Raw genomic sequence first — 20317 nt, 5'->3', positions numbered from 1 at the left:
ACCTCGCTAACCCACTAATCGAGATTCGTAGTACACCCCACTGGCCTAAACATTGGGGAAATGTACATGCAACCACTCTGACTTCATATAAATACATATACAATACCTGACACAGAATGAAAGTGACAACAGAAATGCATACTAATATTAAAGGCCTCCTTAATAGTTTTTTTTACCTTATAATAACGTTTCATAAATCATTTTGATGGCACATAACCTTATAACATGACGAAGGGCACTTCTGCCATTGTCTGAGCGGCCCTCAACACATTTTCTGTGTTCAGGTAGGAACACTACCCCGCTCCCCAACCCCTATATTCTATCAGAGTTATGTTCATACTTTGTAGCAAAAGACACATATTTAGTTTGTTTATTATTGCGCTTCTCAACTGTAGGGGGACCCTGAGAGCAAATATAGTTTAGTATGGGGCGCCAAATGTAACATGCCTTATTTCGTGGACAGAATGACTTTCGTGTGACGAAATACATATATTCATTACGAAACCATGTTACATCGTAACGCCTTTTGTCCACGGAACGCACAAATTGGTTTCCATTGTGTCCACGAAACACTCAAGAGAGCACATCATTTCGTGGACGAAATTGACTGGTGGCCTTTTCCTTTCGTGGACATAATGCTGAATGCAGTATTCACTGTCGTAGACGAAATGTTTGGTCAAAAGTAATTCTGTCTACGTAAATACGGAATGCACCTACACGCATCATTCTGTGTATCCTATTTCAAATTCGTCCACAGAATTATTGTGTTGTGTTACAGAAGGCATTCCGTCCACGCAATAGTAACTTAACAACTTATGAAATGCATTCAGTGACATATGCTTTCATATTGTGGACGAAATGCATAAAAGAATCACGAAATCAGTGTTGTGACCTGCTACAATTCGTGAGTCAGCAGTTTACGGAATTAATTATGTGTCAGGATAATTTCATTACCTGGACGAAATGCATAAAAGAATCACGAAATCAGTTTTGTGACCTGTACAATACATTTCGTGAGTCAGCAGTTTACGAAATGAATTATGTGTCACGATAATTTCATTACGTGGACGAAATGCATAACAGAATCACAAAATCAGTTTTGTGACCTGCTGCAATACATTTCGTGAGTCAGCAGTTTACGGAATTAATTATGTTGCAGGATAATTTCATTACGTGGACCAAATGAATAACAAAATCACGAAATTAGTTTTGTGACCTGCTGCAATACATTTCGTGAGTCAGCAGTTTATGGAATGAATTATGTTGCAGGATAATTTTATTACGTGGACGAAATGCATAACAGAATCACGAAATCAGTTTTGTGACCTGCTGCAATAGCCTACATTTCGTGAGTCAGCAGTTTACGGAATGAATTGTGTGTCATGATAATTCCATTATGTGGACGAAATGCATAACAGAATCACGAAATCAGTTTTGTGACCTGCTACAATACATTTCGTGAGTCAGCAGTTTACGAAATGAAATATGTGTCAGGATAATTTCATTACGTGGACGAAATGCATAAAAGAATCACGAAATCAGTTTTGTGACCTGCTACAATACATTTCGTGAGTCAGCAGTTTACGAAATTAATTATGTGTCAGGATATTTTCATTACGTGGACGAAATGCATAAAATAATCACGAAATCAGTTTTGTGACCTGCTGCAATAGCCTACATTTCGTGAGTCAGCAGTTTACGGAATGAATTGTGTGTCATGATAATTCCATTATGTGGAGGAAATGCATAACAGAATCACGAAATCAGTTTTGTGACCTGCTACAATACATTTCGTGAGTCAGCAGTTTTCGAAATGAAATATGTGTCAGGATAATTTCATTACGTGGACGAAATGCATAAAAGAATCACGAAATCAGTTTTGTGACCTGCTACAATACATTTCGTGAGTCAGCAGTTTACGAAATTAATTATGTGTCAGGATATTTTCATTACGTGGACGAAATGCATAAAAGAATCACGAAATCAGTTTTGTGACCTGCTACAATACATTTCATGAGTCAGCAGTTTACGAAATGAATTATGTGTCACGATAATTTTATTACGTGGACGAAATGCATAAGAGAATCACGAAATCAGTTTTGTAACCTGCTAAAATACATTTCGTGAGTCAGCAGTTTGCGGAATTAATTAGCCAGTGGGTCCCATTTAGAAGTGGGACTCGCGCCGGCCGTTATTCACAGAGCTGCGTGAAATGTATTGCAACTTTTCGCCACGAGGTGGCAGCATAAGTCCGTGGTAAACGGGACAGCTGGCTGCATTCAGAGGCTTTGCAACGGCAGTGTGATTGGCAATCCGCAAACCGGTGCCAGGCCGTGCTGGACCTAGGTCCGCGAAAAGCAACTGCATAGGCTTTCTCTGAATTATCTATGGTCTATGATCTTCAAACTATGAGCCTCTTCAACGAGTAGCCTAGATTGCTGGTCCACTGGACCACGAATTTAGGCTAGAGATCTATGCCCGGTGCTTCTGTCTGTTAATTTTGCGGCACAACTGCTGGAACCGTGGACCGAAAGAAAAATAAACTAAATGTTCCCCTGATCAATGCATACGCCTACTTCTTAATTCATCAAATATAGAGGCATAATATTAGCCGAGGTGGTAGTGGTAGGCTGTGAGTGCTCATTCAAAGTCTATGCGTGTCTGCAGGCGCGCCTGCAGGTGTACGTCCGTACGCACTGTGCGTACCATCAGGCTCAACAGCGAGAGAAATTCCCGTGTGTGTGTGTTCACACCAAATTGGCCTACCATACCTTCCCAACTATGCACAGTAGGCTATCCCATTAGCTGCATGCCATCAGGCTATTTACCATTTTCTATTACGTAAAGTTAGTGAACACGTTATCAAAATTAACGTGCACATTTTGTTTGAGCAGGAGAGAGAATACGCACGCAGGCACGCAATAGGCTACTTGTTTTCTTTTACTCGGCTATCTATATATGGTTATTAGCACACAATGTTGAGCTAATTCACTAACTCAATACTCATCATGGATATCACAAGTTTTAAACAACGAAAACAGAAAGGATGGAGGCAGCAAAGCTAGGAGTTATTCCAGATGGACAAGAACAAGGTAGGCAATCGGTGTGCTTGTCAGAACGTTAGACTGCACTAAAGCCAGACGTCACGTTACGCTAGAACAAAACTAAAGGTAACTTTAGCCTGTATAGGGCTGTATCAAGTTGTCCAAATGAATAGGTCATTGTAGACGATGTCGTTGTATTATTGCATGTGGATGTTGTTATGCTATGTAGGCTACTTTTTTGCTGACTGACCAATGCACGGACCAATATTGTTCACGAGTGATTTTTTTGTTTTTGTTTTTGTTTTTTTTGCTGGGGGGGGGGGGGTGATGGGTGTGCGTACCATAGCATTAATTCCTGCAGGCGCCCCTGCGTGTCTGTGCAAGTGAAAGTGACAACTCGTGGGCTAAGCAACGATATTTAAAACAATGAATGAAGTGGATTCCTGTAATGTTAATGAAAACAGTATAGCGATTGGATAGCCTAATAAATCGCGACTTGTTGTAGGCCTAACAGTAGGCCTAGTTTATACAGTAGGCCTATCGTCTCGCTGGAGTGCGCGCATAATAGGCCTAATCGCTATGCCTACTTGCCCGTCCAAATAAAGGGCTTTCATTTGTTTCACGGAGCTCTGACTAACGGGAGGAGCGATTGAAGTGGCCACTTCTAAATGGTAGCCTAGGCTACCCACTGGCTAATTCATTCCGCAAACTGCTGACTCACGAAATATATTTTAGAAGGTCACAAAACTGATTTCGTGATTCTTTTATGCATTTCGTCCATGAAATTATCGTGACACATAGGCCCTAATTCATTCCGTAAACTGCTGACTCACGAAATGTATTGCAGCAGGTCACAAAACTGATTTCGTGATTCTGTTATGCATTTCGTCCACATAATGGAATTATCATGACACACAATTCATTCCGTAAACTGCTGACTCACGAAATGTAGGCTATTGCAGCAGGTCACAAAACTGATTTCGTGATTCTGTTATGCATTTCGTCCACGTAATAAAATTATCCTGCAACATAATTCATTCCATAAACTGCTGACTCACGAAATGTATTGCAGCAGGTCACAAAACTAATTTCGTGATTCTGTTATTCATTTGGTCCACGTAATGAAATTATCCTGCAACATAATTAATTCCGTAAACTGCTGACTCACGAAATGTATTGCAGCAGGTCACAAAACTGATTTTGTGATTCTGTTATGCATTTCGTCCACGTAATGAAATTATCGTGACACATAATTCATTTCGTAAACTGCTGACTCACGAAATGTATTGTACAGGTCACAAAACTGATTTCGTGATTCTTTTATGCATTTCGTCCAGGTAATGAAATTATCCTGACACATAATTAATTCCGTAAACTGCTGACTCACGAAATTTGTAGCAGGTCACAAAACTGATTTCGTGATTCTTTTATGCATTTCGTCCACAGAATGAATGCATATGTCACTGAATGCAATGCTGAATGCAAGTTGTTAAGTTACTATTGCGTGGACGGAATGCCTTCTGTAACACAACACAATACTTCTGTGGACGAAATTGAAATAGGATGCACAGAATGGTGCGTGTAGGTGCATTCCGTATTTACGTAGACATAATGACTTTTGACCAAACATTTCGTCTACGACAGTGAATACTGCATTCAGCATTATGTCCACGAAAGGAAAAGGCCACCAGTCAATTTCGTCCACGAAATGATGTACTCTCTTCAGTGTTTCGTGGACACAATGCAAACCAATTTGTGCATTCCGTGGACAAAAGGCGTTACGATGTAACATGGTTTCGTAATGAATATATGTATTTCGTCACACGAAAGTGATTCTGTCCACGAAATAAGGCATGTTACATTTGGCGCCCCATAGTTTAGTGTTGATTTACAACAAGCAAGGCACAATCTAGATTTTGAACTTGAACATTAAACACAGAATTAAACATTAAGCATTCTTGTTCACATTCACACTGTATTATAAGGTGAAACTACATGAAGCATACACGGCAGCACAACCCCCTTGCCAGCTACAATATGTTTCCTTCAGTCAAAAGCTTGATTTAATACTATATGTCTACATGAAACAGTATGACTCGGAGGAGTAATCCAGAACAAAGCAGAAAATAACAGGAGTCATACACTGGAAATATTAACCAAAAGTGAGCATGATCTCATAGAACAACAACAGATCAAAGGGGGATCCCAAAACAACAAAGACAACAGGGATAACATCAAACTGAGAGCTGCTTGAGTGTATGTGAAAGGAGGCTGTTGCATACATGCTTGATGGAGTTGCAGGAAAATGCCTTAAAATCGTGACCACTTCTTTCTCCCTGATTACCATTCTGCAGTGAATTAGAATTCCAAGCAGCTACAGTCATGTGACACCATGATGAAGATGATATAATGCTAATTCATTTACATTTATTGGGATTCAGTTCTATAGCCCTTTGGGTTTTATATGCATCTCCCAGCCTTCATTTGTTTGCTTAAATAATACATTTGTTTTGGCAGACAACTGAATTATGATTTCGCTGTAACCCAGAGATCTTCTCAGTGTAAGTGTGACCACTAGACCAGAGGAATCCCAGGCTGCCTCCTCTAATAGTGCAGACCCCACTGCTGGCTGGCTCCGATTGCTGTGCAGCCTTTAATAATGCATGCAATTCAGCCGCCTGAGATCCACATTCATAATTACGTCCCACCCCCCTCTGTGCTTCCCTCTGGCTCTCCTGCAAGTGTTTATTCTGAATAATTCATTGCCTTGAATGATTTTGCAGATCAGGTTAATATTATGTACACTGTCAGTTTTAAGAGAGAAAGTGTAATCAGGGATAAAAGGGCTGCTGTGGCTCTGGGTGCCAGGTCATATGTCTGAGTGCGTGGGCCCCAATCACCTGGGCTGACTTATGGCCGGCATCTCGCTCATGGGCAGAAGTGGTGGATTTTTAGTCTCTGGGCCCCATCCATCACCTGCCCTTCTCTCATTTGTGTTCAACAGACATATTACAGTACAACTCTCTCAGGACAATTTCTTCCCTTTCTACCGAGAGGCAAATTCAAGGGCAAAGGGGGGCATGTAAATACACAGCAAATAACGATGTAAAATACATAGAGAGACTATCTCATACCACAGTGGGATATTTATCTTAATTAAAATGCTGCTTGGTCAAAAACTTGCTCTTCGCTATCCCGCTGCAGGTAGTGCCAAGACCCCTGTTGTGTTCAATGAGAACGGAGACGCTCCTGGACGCTATGACCTCTTCCAATACCAGTCCTCCAACACTTCAGCAGGAGAATACAAAGTCATCGGCCATTGGATAGACCAGCTGCATTTAGATGTGAGTATTTTTGCTGTTGTATAAATTCTGAACACAAAAAAGTGCAATGATACGGAAGCTTATTGCTGCCACACTAAAATAATTAAAAAGGCTCAGTATTATGTAATTACGTGAAAAGTTTCTTGTAATAACAATATCTTTTTCATGTTTTAACAAGATATGTATCACGTTATTACATGAAATTATCACGTTATTTCATGATACTGATATTTTCACGTTATAACGTGAAAATATCATGTTATTTCAAGATATGATATTTTTACGTTTTAACAAGATATTTATCACGTTATTACATGAAATTATCATGTTATTTCATGATGCTGATTAGATACTGATATTTTGACCCTTCCCCACAGCCTTAGAAATGACAGCGATGAGCTGACATGCAGGCTACCGAGCCAGAGCGGTCTAGGCTATACATTCACCCACATTGCGTGAAGATTTGCATATTTATCAAAGCCCTTTCTCCCTCTTGCGTCAAGTTAGCGAAAGTTGTATTTATTGTGTTGATAAGAAGATAAAGCAGAACTATCAGGCTGTGTGAGCCATATATATACAGTCTATGGTGTGAGCAGGCTATCCTGCATAGAACCTCTCTATCGGCCTCCTTTTCAGCAGCTCTCTGCCGATACACACACATCCCTCTTCGCTGCTCCTCAGTCAGCTGGGAATTGACCACACACACAGCCTACACACTCATACACACATGCACAAAAACAAACACTCATCAAGCAGCACTGTAATAGCAGTCAGGGTGCAAGTTCATAGACACTAGTTATCATTTATGCCAGCCATGAGCTCTCGTGGCCTTGTTTCGTTTAGTTTCGTTATTTTGAAATAACGTGATAATTTCATGTAAAAACGTGATAAATATCTTGTAAAAACGTGAAAAAATCATATCTTGAAATAACATGATATTTTCATGTTATAACGTGAAAATATCATTATCATGAAATAACGTGATAATTTCATGTAATAACGTGATACATATCTTGTTAAAACGTGAATAAGATATTGTTATAACAAGAAACTTTTCACGTAATTACATAATACTGAGCGTTTTTATTTCTTTTAGTGTGGCAGCAATAAGCTTCCGTACAATGAGATGTAAGCCACATCTAAAAACTTAATCCCACTTAATGTAATGTGAATCCCATCATATGAAATCTAAAAAACATGTTTTTTTAAAAAGAATATAATATAATGTGTGGGTGGAGAGAATCACATAATTGTTAGTTTCCTAGACAAGCCTTAGGGAAGTTCTTGTCAATCTAATTATCACGCCTTCAGAAGCTCTTCAGGGAATACATGCTGGAAAAAATGTTTTCAAGAAGTGTGAATTATTGCAGTTATAAAAACACTCTGAATGTCCAGTGGACCACAGCAGACATGATAGATATGGCATTGGTATTTATAGGTGGGCAGCTGCTCAGCCAATGTGACGATATGAATGTCTACCTCTCCCCCAATGTCCAGATGGATGTCTTGCAGTGGACGAGCGGGGATTACTCGGTGCCCCCCTCTGTGTGCAGTACACCTTGCCGGACAGGTGAGCGTAAGAAGATTGTGAAGGGCGTGCCCTGCTGCTGGCACTGTGAAAGGTGCGCCGGCTTCCACTACCAGGCCAGCGAGCTCACCTGTGAGCTGTGCCCTTACGAGCAGCGGCCCAACTTCAACGGCACCGGCTGCTCGCCCATCCCCATCATCCAGCTGGACTGGCACTCGCCCTGGGTCCTAGTGCCCGTCCTCCTCGCCGTGCTGGGAATCCTGGCCACCGTGTTTGTGATGGCCACATTCGCGCGCTACAATGACACGCCCATCGTGCGGGCGTCAGGCCGCGAGATGAGCTACGTGCTGCTGACGGGCATCTTCCTGTGCTACACCATCACCTTCCCCATGGTGTCCACGCCGGACGTGGCCACCTGCTCCTTCCGCCGCGTCCTGCTGGGCCTGGGCATGAGCATCAGCTACTCAGCGCTGCTGACCAAGACCAACCGCATCCACCGCATCTTCGAGCAGGGCAAGTGCTCGGTGGCGGCGCCGCGCTTCATCAGCCCGCCCTCGCAGCTGGCCATCACCTTCAGCCTCATCTCCGTGCAGCTGCTGGGCGTCTTCGTGTGGTTTGTGGCCGACCCGCCCAACGCCGTTGTCGACTATGGCGAGCAGCGCAGCCAGGACCCGTCCAGTGCCCGCGGGATGCTGAAGTGCGACATCTCGGACCTGGCCCTGATCTGCTCGCTGAGCTACAGCATCCTCCTGGTCGTCACGTGCACAGTGTATGCAATCAAGACTCGTGGGGTGCCAGAAACCTTCAATGAGGCCAAACCTATTGGATTTACAATGTACACCACCTGTATTATATGGCTGGCTTTCATACCAATCTTCTTTGGAACAGCACAGTCAGAGGAAAAGGTGAGAGTTTCTTGTACCAGTCCAGTATCAACAGTGCGTAAAAAGAATCTTCGAAAAAATGAGAATCTGTACTTATCAAACAAGCGCACTGAGTCTTAAGTACCCTGTCTAGCAATAGTTTAAGACATAACAATAAAAGAAATGCAACATTCCAGAGCAATTTTAATTGACAATGGCTATATTAGCACAACAGTAAATCACAATTATTTATCAGTTATTATTTATCAGTCAAGCTCTTGCTGCATGAATGTTAATGCTACTGTCTGGAAGCATGGACATGGGGGCTCACAAACATGCCCCCAGAGTGTAGCACTGTAGCTGAACATGGGGGCTCATGAACATGCCCCCAGAGTGTAGCACTGTAGCTGAACATGGGGGGCTCATGAACATGCCCCCAGAGTGTAGCACTGTAGCTGATGGCTCATGAACATGCCCCCAGAGTGTAGCACTGTAGCTGAACATAGGGGCTCACGAACATGCCCCCAGAGTGTAGCACTGTAGCTGCCTGGCTCTAGCTGTTGGCTGCAGCAACTCAAGCTCAACTCAGTACTCGGTGACCTCAAGAAACAGAGATCTATGTAAAAAATCGCCAGAATTCTCCTTTAATTTAAGTATGCAGTTTCAGCAGTATAGACAATAATGGTGAATGCCCTTCTTTACCTGTAATTTTTTTTTACTCAATTTTTTAGACTCAATTATTTATCATAAGAATCTGGATATTTTGGGCATCTGCTGAAAGTCTTCATATGGTGCTAATATATTCTCCTCTTGAAATAATACTCTTGTGAGCCCTCATTATTCAGACACAGTCTGTGAACATCAAAAACCAGCACAGCTGTGTGTCTAAAAGACACCCATAGGAATGTGGTAGTCCCTTAGAAATTGGTCGTAAGGCTTGGCTTAAACTGTTGTGTCTAAAAATGAGTCCCTTCAAAGTCCCTTTTGTCACTGGAGATTTCTTTAGTGTGCAGCGTGTGCAGCAATTTTTGTCTGTAATGTCTAGGCATGGAGTGGAGAATCTGATTCAATAATGGCACTTTGCTGTTCTTTTGTGCTGTGTTTTCCTCCAGACCTCATTAGCACAGCTATGCTGTGAGTTTTGGAAGGACTTCAGTTGTGCTGTCGCATTTTCCCAAGTGTGCTTATTTTGCACTGTCACTTGGTTGCTTTCTTTGTGGAACAGACTCAATAATCAGATCTGTGAAACCAGAATAGGCTGTGACAATTCCGTGATAGCTCATTCCTTTTACCCTGGAATGCAGATCAGATCTTGTCCGAAGTGATCCTCATCATTCTGCATTGTACACTTCTAAAATTGCAGTGTGTGCATATGGCAACACTTCTCTTTGTGCCATCCTACCGTATTACAGTCAGATTCATAAGAGGCTCACAGGACTCGCCTGCTTTTCAGGAGACCAGTAACACCTTCAGGGCTCGCTGTGTCTCACACATGCCCGCCGAGTTGTCTTTTAATCCTTCTCTTGCTCTCTCTCATCCGGCATGTGAGGAAGTCAGCTGTGATCCTCATAGCTCTCTCACTGTGCGTGCGTGAGTGAGATGTTGCTGACTCCAACCACACCTGTGCAGGAGATCCTTTCCAGTCAGCCGTGCGAGTGACAGCAAGAGCTCACTGGGACAGAAATGACTGATGCTCTCTGTTCTCTCTGGCATCCAATTATCCAATTCACTTGATTGAACGCTTGTGTCCCTTTTGTGTTGTAGATGTACATTCAAACCACGACACTGACGATGTCCCTCAGCCTGAGTGCCTCTGTCTGCCTGGGGGTGCTCTACATACCCAAGGTCTATGTCATCATCCTCCACCCTGAACAGAATGTCCCCAAGCACAAGCGCAGTTTTAAGGCCATTGTCACCGCTGCTACCATGTCCAGCAAACTCAGCCAGCTGGCCAGCGAGAGGCCCAACGGTGAGGCGAAGACGGAGCTCTGTGAGCCCAAGGAGAGCAGCTGTGAGTAGAGCCCCAATTCTATTAAACACTTGGATGCTCATGCAGAATTACGCAGACTGGTTTAAAGCCTAGCTTCTACAATCTCTGTTCTGTTTAGTTCAGGAGTAAACAGTGAACTTCTTCCCATTTGTTTTCCAGCTCCACCTTCAAAGAACACATATGTGAGTTACACCAACCATGCCATGTGAAAACAGAACAGTGCTTCATACAGATGCGCATGGAGTCCGATCTCACATGAGTCTTAATCAAAGACACGTCTAAATGAAGAGGGTATAAAGAGAAGAGATTGAACGATGAGTAGTGAGAATTAAAAAAAAATCTGTCACAATAGTTAAATTAAGTGTAAATATTCAGTGGCTGTCATGATTTTAAATTGTTGTTATCCAACAGTGTCTGACCAGCATTATGAAAGTCATTTGTCATTGCTAGCGGTGAAGTTGGATTATAGCCCTGAAATCTGAGTGTGTGTGTATGCCCTGACTAAAGCATGCCATTTTTATACAAATCGTTTATTTACAATAAAGGATTGTTTTATACATGTGTGGCATTTCTGGAAGTGCATCTGGGGGTAAGGGGTACTAGTTTGATTGAACAGAACCTAACATTAATTTGGCTACACTATTTGGGCTATGAATAGAAATTTGATATTTTGCTCAATGTCTTTGAACAAACCTTTGATCTTGAAGTGATACAAAATAGGAATGCCTCAGAAGAAGTTTTATCTATCTTCACCTAAAGCTGTTCTCTATTGCAAATCTTATTTCACACACTGCCCTGTGCTCTATTCAAAATGACACATGGGAAACTGTTCATCCACAAACAGAACATGTTGTCCATGAACAAGTAGGCTACAGGTTTGTCCTGTATTTGAGTACTTATCCGTCTTTCCATTAGTCTTGTATGCCCACCCGTACGACATGTACGTATGAGTTGCTAGCGCGAACGTTGAGGTTTGTAGTCTTTTTGGGAAGACAGCCATGTTTGTTGTAAGGTCGTACGGCCACCTTGGGCTACCCTCAAGAACTTCGAGCTAAAGGGGGCGTGCTTCCGTGAAATGCCGCAAGAAAGCTGGGTAATTTACACTTTCCAACTCGGGCGGGGGACTTACGAGACAAATGGAAAGACACATTAATTTGTATGAACTGTAAGAGGCTTTTGTTGCAAGTATACCTCACTTTCAGTCAACTATGTTTTATATGAAGGCAAGTGACTACAGATATGAAAAGGTTGTGGTGGAGGTTACTACAATGACATCACAGCTTGATACTCAAAGCTTGTGTTATTCATTCCTAATGTAAGACATAAGTATAATGTCACATACTTACAACAGAACATTGTAATACTTTACCCATCAGGTTAATGAGGTCGAACTCCACAGAATCCTCCAGTGAGTGATCTCTATTGTTCTCTCCCGTTTCAACAGTTGTGGATTTATAATCAAACCATGTTCATTCTCCATGCAGATTGTACTTCAGAGGGGAAAGGCTGAAGGGGAACAATAACAGTACATATCCCAGAACTGGTGTCCGTGATCTATAGAGAAATAAATAAAGATTAGTGAGGATACATGAGTAGTTCTATTTACTGTATACATGTTTGTGGTTAGTCGTGTGCAAAACACAATGAAAACGACTAATATTGTAGGATGTTTGTTAATGTGTCTGTGACCACAGTACGACCATAAGCATTTTCTCATACATGTTTTTAACATCCTTTGATATCGATATCTAAATTTACATGTGTCAAACTAGTAGATGCTGCATTTTGTGATAATTATAGTTATTCCTTATCACATGTAAATGAAATGGAAGCTACAAATGTGAAATGTAATGTATGTGGCTCAAGTTACAGCACTCAATTTAAAGGCCTTCAGCCCACATTAGTGAAAATGCCTTCAGCCCTTCTATGAAACCTTGATTGCTACAAGCATGGTAAATAGCCTGAACCAGCCTTCCTAATCCCAAACCTACTTTTTCATAAATACCTTGATGAATAAAATCTCCTACATATTCATGACTGATTCTGTAACAATGCATCTCAGGATTTGGACTGAAGCCTACGGCAAACACTATGACAAATAAGGTCAGTGACTGATTCCACAGTGAATCCCTTCATAGCTTCTCATGTCTCATGGACACTGAATAAAGAAGTACAATAAAAGCTGTTACACTGCCAACCATTATCTTACTAATGACAGCGGCTATTTCTAGCATTGCAAACATGATGCCAAAAATTTGTCTCTCAATACATATATTTTTGTCAGCTTAAACAATCCTTAAAGACTGTTAGTTTCAGACTATGTTTGCGTAGATACAAATGTGTATTTTGAGTCTGAACTGAAATAGAAAAACAAACAACCAACTGGGTTTGATATTATCAGACTTGTTTCAAGAGTTGTTTCCAATATGATGATGTCCAGTCCACTTTATGATCACCAAGCTTCTACAGCAATGTTGCATCTGTATCTTATAGTCAAGGGGAAAACCACCTAACCCCTTATAAACAAGTTATTGAGGTTTTTACATTTTGGGCATCCTTAGTAGCCTGGGAAAAACCCAGACGTACTGGTTTCAACCAGGCTACATCCTTAGGACCAGTGTTGGGAGTAATGCGTTACAAAGTAACGCGTTACTGTAATTCCACTACTTTTAGTGGTAACGAGCATGTAACGAAGTATTTTTGTAAATCCAGTAACGCAATTACAATTACTAAAATTTCAAAGAGTTCGTTACTTGCGTTAGCCTACTCTGTTGATCTTGAATGAACGACTGCAGACAAGATGCACATTTGCTGCTTTGTCTTCCGACCTTAGCTGTGTTTCCAGCGATTGTGTTTCATGTTTAGATTGCAGATGCATTCTTTACAGTTAATAGGAGCCTCCTCACATTCCTCCTTATTTCGGATTTATGCTAAAACACACAAGAGTGCATTACGCTACAATTTAAATGGGCATCTTAAAAGCCTTTTCCCTTTCGTTTCCATCTTGTAAGCTCCACTACAGTAAAAGCGCATTGTTGTTTATCTCCGCTCTTTTTCGCCTATTGCACAAAAGCCTCGTTATATCAATTTCTCATTCTTACAACATAGCCACGCCACAACACAAATAGGCTACGGTAGCCTATATATAGCCTTGGCACAAGCAAGCACACGTTTAACTCGAGAGGAAAATGCAGATTTCACTTACCAGATAAAGAAACCTCCAAATAGCCTACCGTACGTAACAGCGACTTGAGTTATTTGCACAGTAGGCTATGTTTACATCGGAATTGACGTCCATGGTGTTATGGATTCATTTGTCTGCGACGGAACATGCAACTTCTCTCTGTAACACCTTATCAGATGAAGAGAAACCTTCTGCATAGTGCGCGACAATCAAACTCTCGGATGCATTAAAACTTATTTCGGTAGGTCAGCACTTGTGCAGCGCAGGCTTTTCCCAAACTGGTGGTGCTTAAAATGCTATAAAATACAACTGTGTTCAAAGCAGGATGACGATAACCTAAGGTAATGTGTGTGTGAGCAGACAATAACTGCTTTGAAAATAGGCCATTTAACATTGTTTCACATTACATCCCATTGAACGAATTCAATGTAGCCTACAGAAGGATTGCAATAATAATGATAATAATAACTTATTACTATATTGCAGAATTCAGTGTCAGCTGAACCAACCACCATGCATACTAGTAGAAGGCAAGCAGTAGGCAGTGTACTGTACATATCTATCAAACCAGATGGTGAGGGTGGCGCAAAACAAGGTCAGGGAGGCCATGCATTGTAGAATGTTTTGTGGTCGGAAAAAGTTTGAGAACTAATGCACAAGGCTATTGATTTGAAGGGCCGTAGAAACTACAATAAATAGGTCCAAAAATTAGGTTTATTGTGTGTGTGACTGTTCAGTACTGTTCATATTGACATTTTAAAAGCAGACTTAAAAGTAACTCAAAAGTTACTTTCTCTAGTAACTAATTACTTTTGATATACAGTAATTGGTAACGTAATTGAATTACTTTTGAAAGAAGTAACTAGTAACTGTAACTAATTACTAATTTTCAGTAACTTGCCCAACACTGCTTAGGACATCTAGTCAACATTTCTGGATGGTGTCTGGATCCAATCCGACCTGGTTTTGCATGTTTTCTCTTTGACTATCAACTGAGTTAGATGATATGCATAGCTACAATTGCAAAACAATCTTGACTGGAAAGGTTTTAAACAGTGGTGCATGTTTATGGTCAGGTAATCTCTGCGTAAAAGCAAGATTAACAACCCCACCTTGTAAATGCAAACCATTTCATCATTATGTGCAGTGTGTTACGGAATGTTACCTTTTTAAACTGAATTTGTTTCCTGCATTAAGCGTATTGTTTAGAAACATACGAACCCTCGGGGGAAAAAACATCCTCACCATACAAGAGTAGATGATCTGTTATCCATGCGGTCAATTACATGAATCATTGCTGCAAAATATCTAATGAAACACTGTGTCATTACAACAAACACACACACACACACATACACACACATTTAGACACATGCCAGCAGTAGAGGTGTGCTCTGAGTCTGACATGTGGTATGCTGCAACTATCCATCTCCATAGGTATCTCTCAACAACAATCAGACACAATCAGATATAATTATGGCTATCCATATTGTGCTGATATATTTAGGCTATCCATATTGCTGAGAAATTGTCTGAGAAATCAGTTGTCATGGAATTCTGAAAAGGCTAAATTAATGTTATTTTTCTCCTGTACAGGTTTTTACAGAGTAAAACACACCAAACTAAATTGTCAAGGGAGGTTGGTTCCTTATTTGTCCTTACTACACCACAACAACTAAATAAGAATCCTAATTGAGTCACAAGTCATTGATGCCCAACACCAGAGTCACACGAGAGAACACAGAGTCACTTACATCCCCCCTGCTCATTCTCAAACACACACACACACACACACACACACACACATCAAGATCAATGGCTAAGATTTAATATTACAAAAAAATACATTAACCATGTGATGAAAGAATAATTATAAATGTCACAAAATGCAGTACATGAATTTCCTTAAAGCAACAGTATAGGAGTTCTGGTCTGACCACTAAGCTAACTATCATTTCATTCAGAACAGAAGCCTTAGAACATCAGCAGCTTTCCTTGCATTTTCATGCGCTGATCTGTCCCAGATGCCTCGCTAGGTAATTTAAAAAAAAAGTTCCCATATAAATTCCTCAGACTATGACAGGTGGTATAATCAAACTGTTCATCTCTGTTCATTTCTCTCCTGATTTAATCACTCAGACCACTTCATTAATGCTCAAGAAGAAAATGTTAACATCAATCTGCAAAACTATTTTCTTGGATCCCTCCTTTTGAGATGTTCTTTATTTTAGGGACCGTTCGTTATTTATAAACGGGGCCACCTGAGGAAAATAGGGGAGGGTCATGTCTTTTTATTCTTTGTTGAGGGGAGGGTCACCTAACTTTTTTTTGTCTAGGAGGGGGGGTCACCCATCTTTTGTATGAAAACAGCAAAAAATCAAAGTGGCTTGTTTGATTGTTGATTTCTGTCGCCATATAACGTTCTCTTTTGTTCCATAGCTCTGTCAACATTGAACAATGAAAATAAGGGAGATTTCCCGGGTTTCTCACGCAAAATACGGAAAATGTCAACATCCGTCCCCATTAATGTTGGAAGGGTTGGAGCAACAAAGTAGCCTAGGCCTACTTTATTCACGCCTAACAGCCTATATCCATTTGGTCAACTTTATCCAGCCCTAAAAACGCTAAATTTAACTTTGGTTTACTTGTAGTTTACCGTGTAGCCTAGCCTAACTTTAAACAGTGTGCATGCTTATAAAGCATAGGCTACTTGTGCTTCATTCATCCACACATCCAGCTCCTAACGTTTTGACAAGCATTTCTACCAATTGACCTTGTTCCTGCCCATCTCTAGCTTTGCTGTCTCCATCCTTTCTGTTTTTGTTGTTTGCAAAAAAAATATGGTAGGCTTTATTGGTAACCAGCAACAAGTGCAATTTGTTAATCGCTGTCATTCTCCTGCCAACAAAAATGTGTTACGTTAGTGCGTAATTCTGCTTCATAAAGTTTAACAAATACATTGGTCATATAAATAGCCAGTTTATGGTCTACAGTGTAGAGTTGGTAAGTTATGGTAGGCCAACTTGGAGTGAATATACAGGGGGATTTCTTTGGCTCTTAGCCTGGCAGGTGCGCACGTAGACATAGCCTACAGCCCACTGCAAGCGCCAATGAATCGTGCTCTCACGACAACCACGTCGTTAACTTAAATAGGCCGAGGTTAACATCACTCTGAGTTCGCATTCAAGCAAGCAAAACGATGATTTGAATACATCTGTTTCTCTGGAAGGGCAAGGGGTAACAACAGGACAACAGAGAGACCGGCCAGAATGCAGGACTAATGTTATGAGAGTAGAGTAATATGGGATAGGGGAGCGCGGGGCACAAAGTAACGCGGGGTTAAATGTAACACGGACTTTTTCCCTATTTGCAGGGGGTTGATCGAGGCATGCTATTGGTCAGTTAATCACATTACTATGAGACGGTGTTCCACAAATTGTCAGTCAGTATGGACGTGTTTCCACGTAGATCTGCAGCAAAACGCCTTTTGAAGACATCAACTTAAATGTCTAGGTGGTACTTGTTGTTCCATTACTGAGTTGTGGGTGCAGCTCACTGACTCCAATCTTCTATCATCTTAATAACCGTCTTGTAGGCTAAAAATGAACACCGTTTTGAAACATGTAGCCAACTCATAGCAGGAGCTAGCTTATCTTATAACAAACGTGACCCAGCGGGGTTAGTTGTAACGCGCTGTTACAACTAAGCCACTCATACTGTACAATGATGTTGCAATACAAAAATATGCCCGTATTAGTGTTAGTTTAGTTAGTTTTTGTGATATTTTGCATTTTGCCTCATGTGTTTTCAGGTTTGAGGGCTTTTCTTGGCAGGATTGACCTTGGTTAGACTCATTTGCTTCCATTGGCGCATATTTCTCATGTTATTTCTCCGTATAGAAAATAAAGTCAATTTTCGACACACGTCTGTTGTTAGTTCATGACTTATGTATCATAAATAGTCAGATCCTATTCTATCATACACATTCAGATACATTTATTGAATTCATTTAATTAAAAACAGCCTTTGGGATGAGTGTTACAACTAACCCCGCATATGGGGCAGGTTGTAACATTTCACCTATCGCCACTCTCGGTGGAATTGTAAAAGAACAGTAGCTCCTACAAACAAACTTCCAGTGCATATGTGTAACAGAGATATGTATGTTGCTTGTTAAAAAGTATAACTAGTGAAACTCAAATGATTTTAGAATTATTTAGCCATAACCAAAAAGTGTTACTTTGTGCCCCGCGCTCCCCTATTCTACGGGAAAATATTAAAACGGCAAGACAGCGGGGAAAAGTTAAAATGATAAACCTGGAAAAAGATGACATGTTAGGTATTTTTCGGTCCCTGTGATTATTTGTGAAATTGTGCAAACGGCCTTTTCAAGTTGCTCGTCTGAGAAATTGAGTTTTGGATAATGTTCAGCTTCGGCAGCTTTACAATGACTGAGGAAGCCTAGAGACGAGTCCATAGCAACAAGTTCATGTGTTGAATTTGTTATTACCCAGTGTGCTTTGTTGAATGGTCTCAATGTTTTATTGTTTTATTTCATGTGAATACTTACTAGAGGAGTAACTTATTTCAAGTAGGCTAATGCAGTTGCAGGAAGTGTGCATTTAGTTTCCATGCTTATGTTTCCACAACAATGTTAGTAAGTAAATCTACTGAAATGGCCACCATCTTGGTGAAGTGTGATGTGTAAGATCAGAAAGCAGAGGGTGAGTTTAGAACGATAGCATATGTCGATGTGTTTTCATAGCGCTTTGTAGTGAGGGCAGAAAGTATCGGCTGTAGGCCAGGGAGGGTCATGTCTTTTATGAAAAAACTGATAGTGGGTCGAACATTTTCTTGTGACCCCGTTTTAAAATAACGAACGGTCCCTTACACAGAAACATGATGTAAAGTCATCATGCCAAAGTTGTTTCTGCAACACTCTGAGTGCTGTGGAATACAAGATATATGTTACACTTATCAAGCTTTGGTTGAGAATGGTTGGGTTGGTGACAATAAGGTTGACATTGTTTGTATTCTTAACACAATCATCTTTTTGATCTAAAGATGATTATTATTATCTTACAATTAAGAACATGAAACTACTGTGTGCTTTATTCCTGATCCCATAGGAAAAGATGAATGTCTTTTGTGGAGTGGCTCTGAAAAACCCTATACTTGAATTAGATATTTAAATCAATGACCAAGACAATATTTAGCGAGTCACATATTGACACTTGATGGGAATTGTTGTACCAAATCAAGGGAACTAGAGTGCACTAGTGAATGAGTGTACCACTATTTTATATTGAACAATTTAGTCTGTTACATTTGCATCTACATTTAGTCATTTTGTGAAAAAGATAACTCACAGTGATATACAGATATACTTTTGTAACATACTGTATCTTAGCATTATGTGCACCTTGTTGCTATAGTTGATTAACCATATTACATTACATTACATTTGGCTTGGCATTTTTGCGACTTACAACATGGTAAACAGTTTAAAGTATCCCCACAATTCTAGAACAATTTAAAACAATTTAAAAGATAGAGTACAATAACAGCAAGTTAGTGCATCAGTGAGTGCTGTTTTTATACAGTCAGGTGTCAGTTCTAGTCAGGTGGTAAGTGAGCAACACTAGTTGTAAGGGTTAGGGTTAGGGTCTTCAGGAGATTTTTGAAGATGGACAGGGATGTCCCTGTAGGAACTGGTAGCGCGTTCCACCAACGAGGAACAACAGATGAGAATAGTTTGGATTGGCCTGAGCGTACCGGTGGCAGAGCTAGATGTCGTTCGTTTGAGGAGCTCTCAACGGTCAGGAGGTAGCATATGCCTGTATGAGGGCATTCAAGTAGTTGGGAGCAGAACAGAGACTACTTTGTAGGCAAGCGTTTGAGGCTTGAATTTTCCATATGTTGAAGAGTGCAAAACAGCACTACCAGGCGGCCGAGGCAACATGATCCGAGAGGGTTAGTTGGTTGTCGAGCATGACTCCTACATTTCTTGCAGCCCTGGTAGGTGCAACAGACAGGGAGTCAATTTTGATGTTGATGTGATGATGTATAGTAGGTTTAGCTGGGAGGACCAGCAGTTCAGTTTTTGAGAGGTTTTAGCTGGAGGTGATGTGCCTTCATCCATGTAGATATGTCTGAGAGGCAGTCAAAGATCTGTGTCGAGATCAAGGGGTCATCAGGTGGAAATGACAGATAGTGGGGGGGCCTTAAGCACATTTTCGCGCAAATTCATCTAAAAGCGCCAAATTTTGCATAGATGTAGCTTAGGTCATACTGAAATGATTTAGCTAGGGCGCCGGAGACAGCGACCCTTGGGGCCAAGATGGCGGCAAAATCCAATATGGCCGCTGCGCGAAAAGGGTTCCGG

The 20317-nt window shown here is 41.0% G+C and overlaps 1 protein-coding gene across 1 annotated transcript in view; it reads left to right on the top strand.

The window, feature by feature from the left end:
* Window positions 1-10957, top strand: part of grm8b (glutamate receptor, metabotropic 8b) — a 52090-nt gene extending 41133 nt beyond the window's left edge. Inside the window, exons 7-10 of the mRNA XM_076264492.1 lie at window positions 6249-6388; window positions 7865-8800; window positions 10523-10769; window positions 10908-10957. Of these exons, the coding sequence (XP_076120607.1) occupies window positions 6249-6388; window positions 7865-8800; window positions 10523-10769; window positions 10908-10957 (1373 nt within the window). The remainder of the gene's footprint in view (window positions 1-6248; window positions 6389-7864; window positions 8801-10522; window positions 10770-10907) is intronic.
* The last annotated feature ends 9360 nt before the right edge of the window (window positions 10958-20317 follow it).

Source organism: Alosa pseudoharengus, unplaced genomic scaffold (genome assembly GCF_046254945.1).
Source record: "Alosa pseudoharengus isolate Yale_2024_CS ecotype anadromous, Long Island Sound unplaced genomic scaffold, YU_APseudo_1.1 YU_APseudo_1.1_scf_10, whole genome shotgun sequence".
NCBI classification, from domain to species: domain Eukaryota; kingdom Metazoa; phylum Chordata; class Actinopteri; order Clupeiformes; family Clupeidae; genus Alosa; species Alosa pseudoharengus.
Note: the sequence above shows the minus strand (reverse complement) of the source record. Positions and strands in the feature narration are given on the sequence as shown.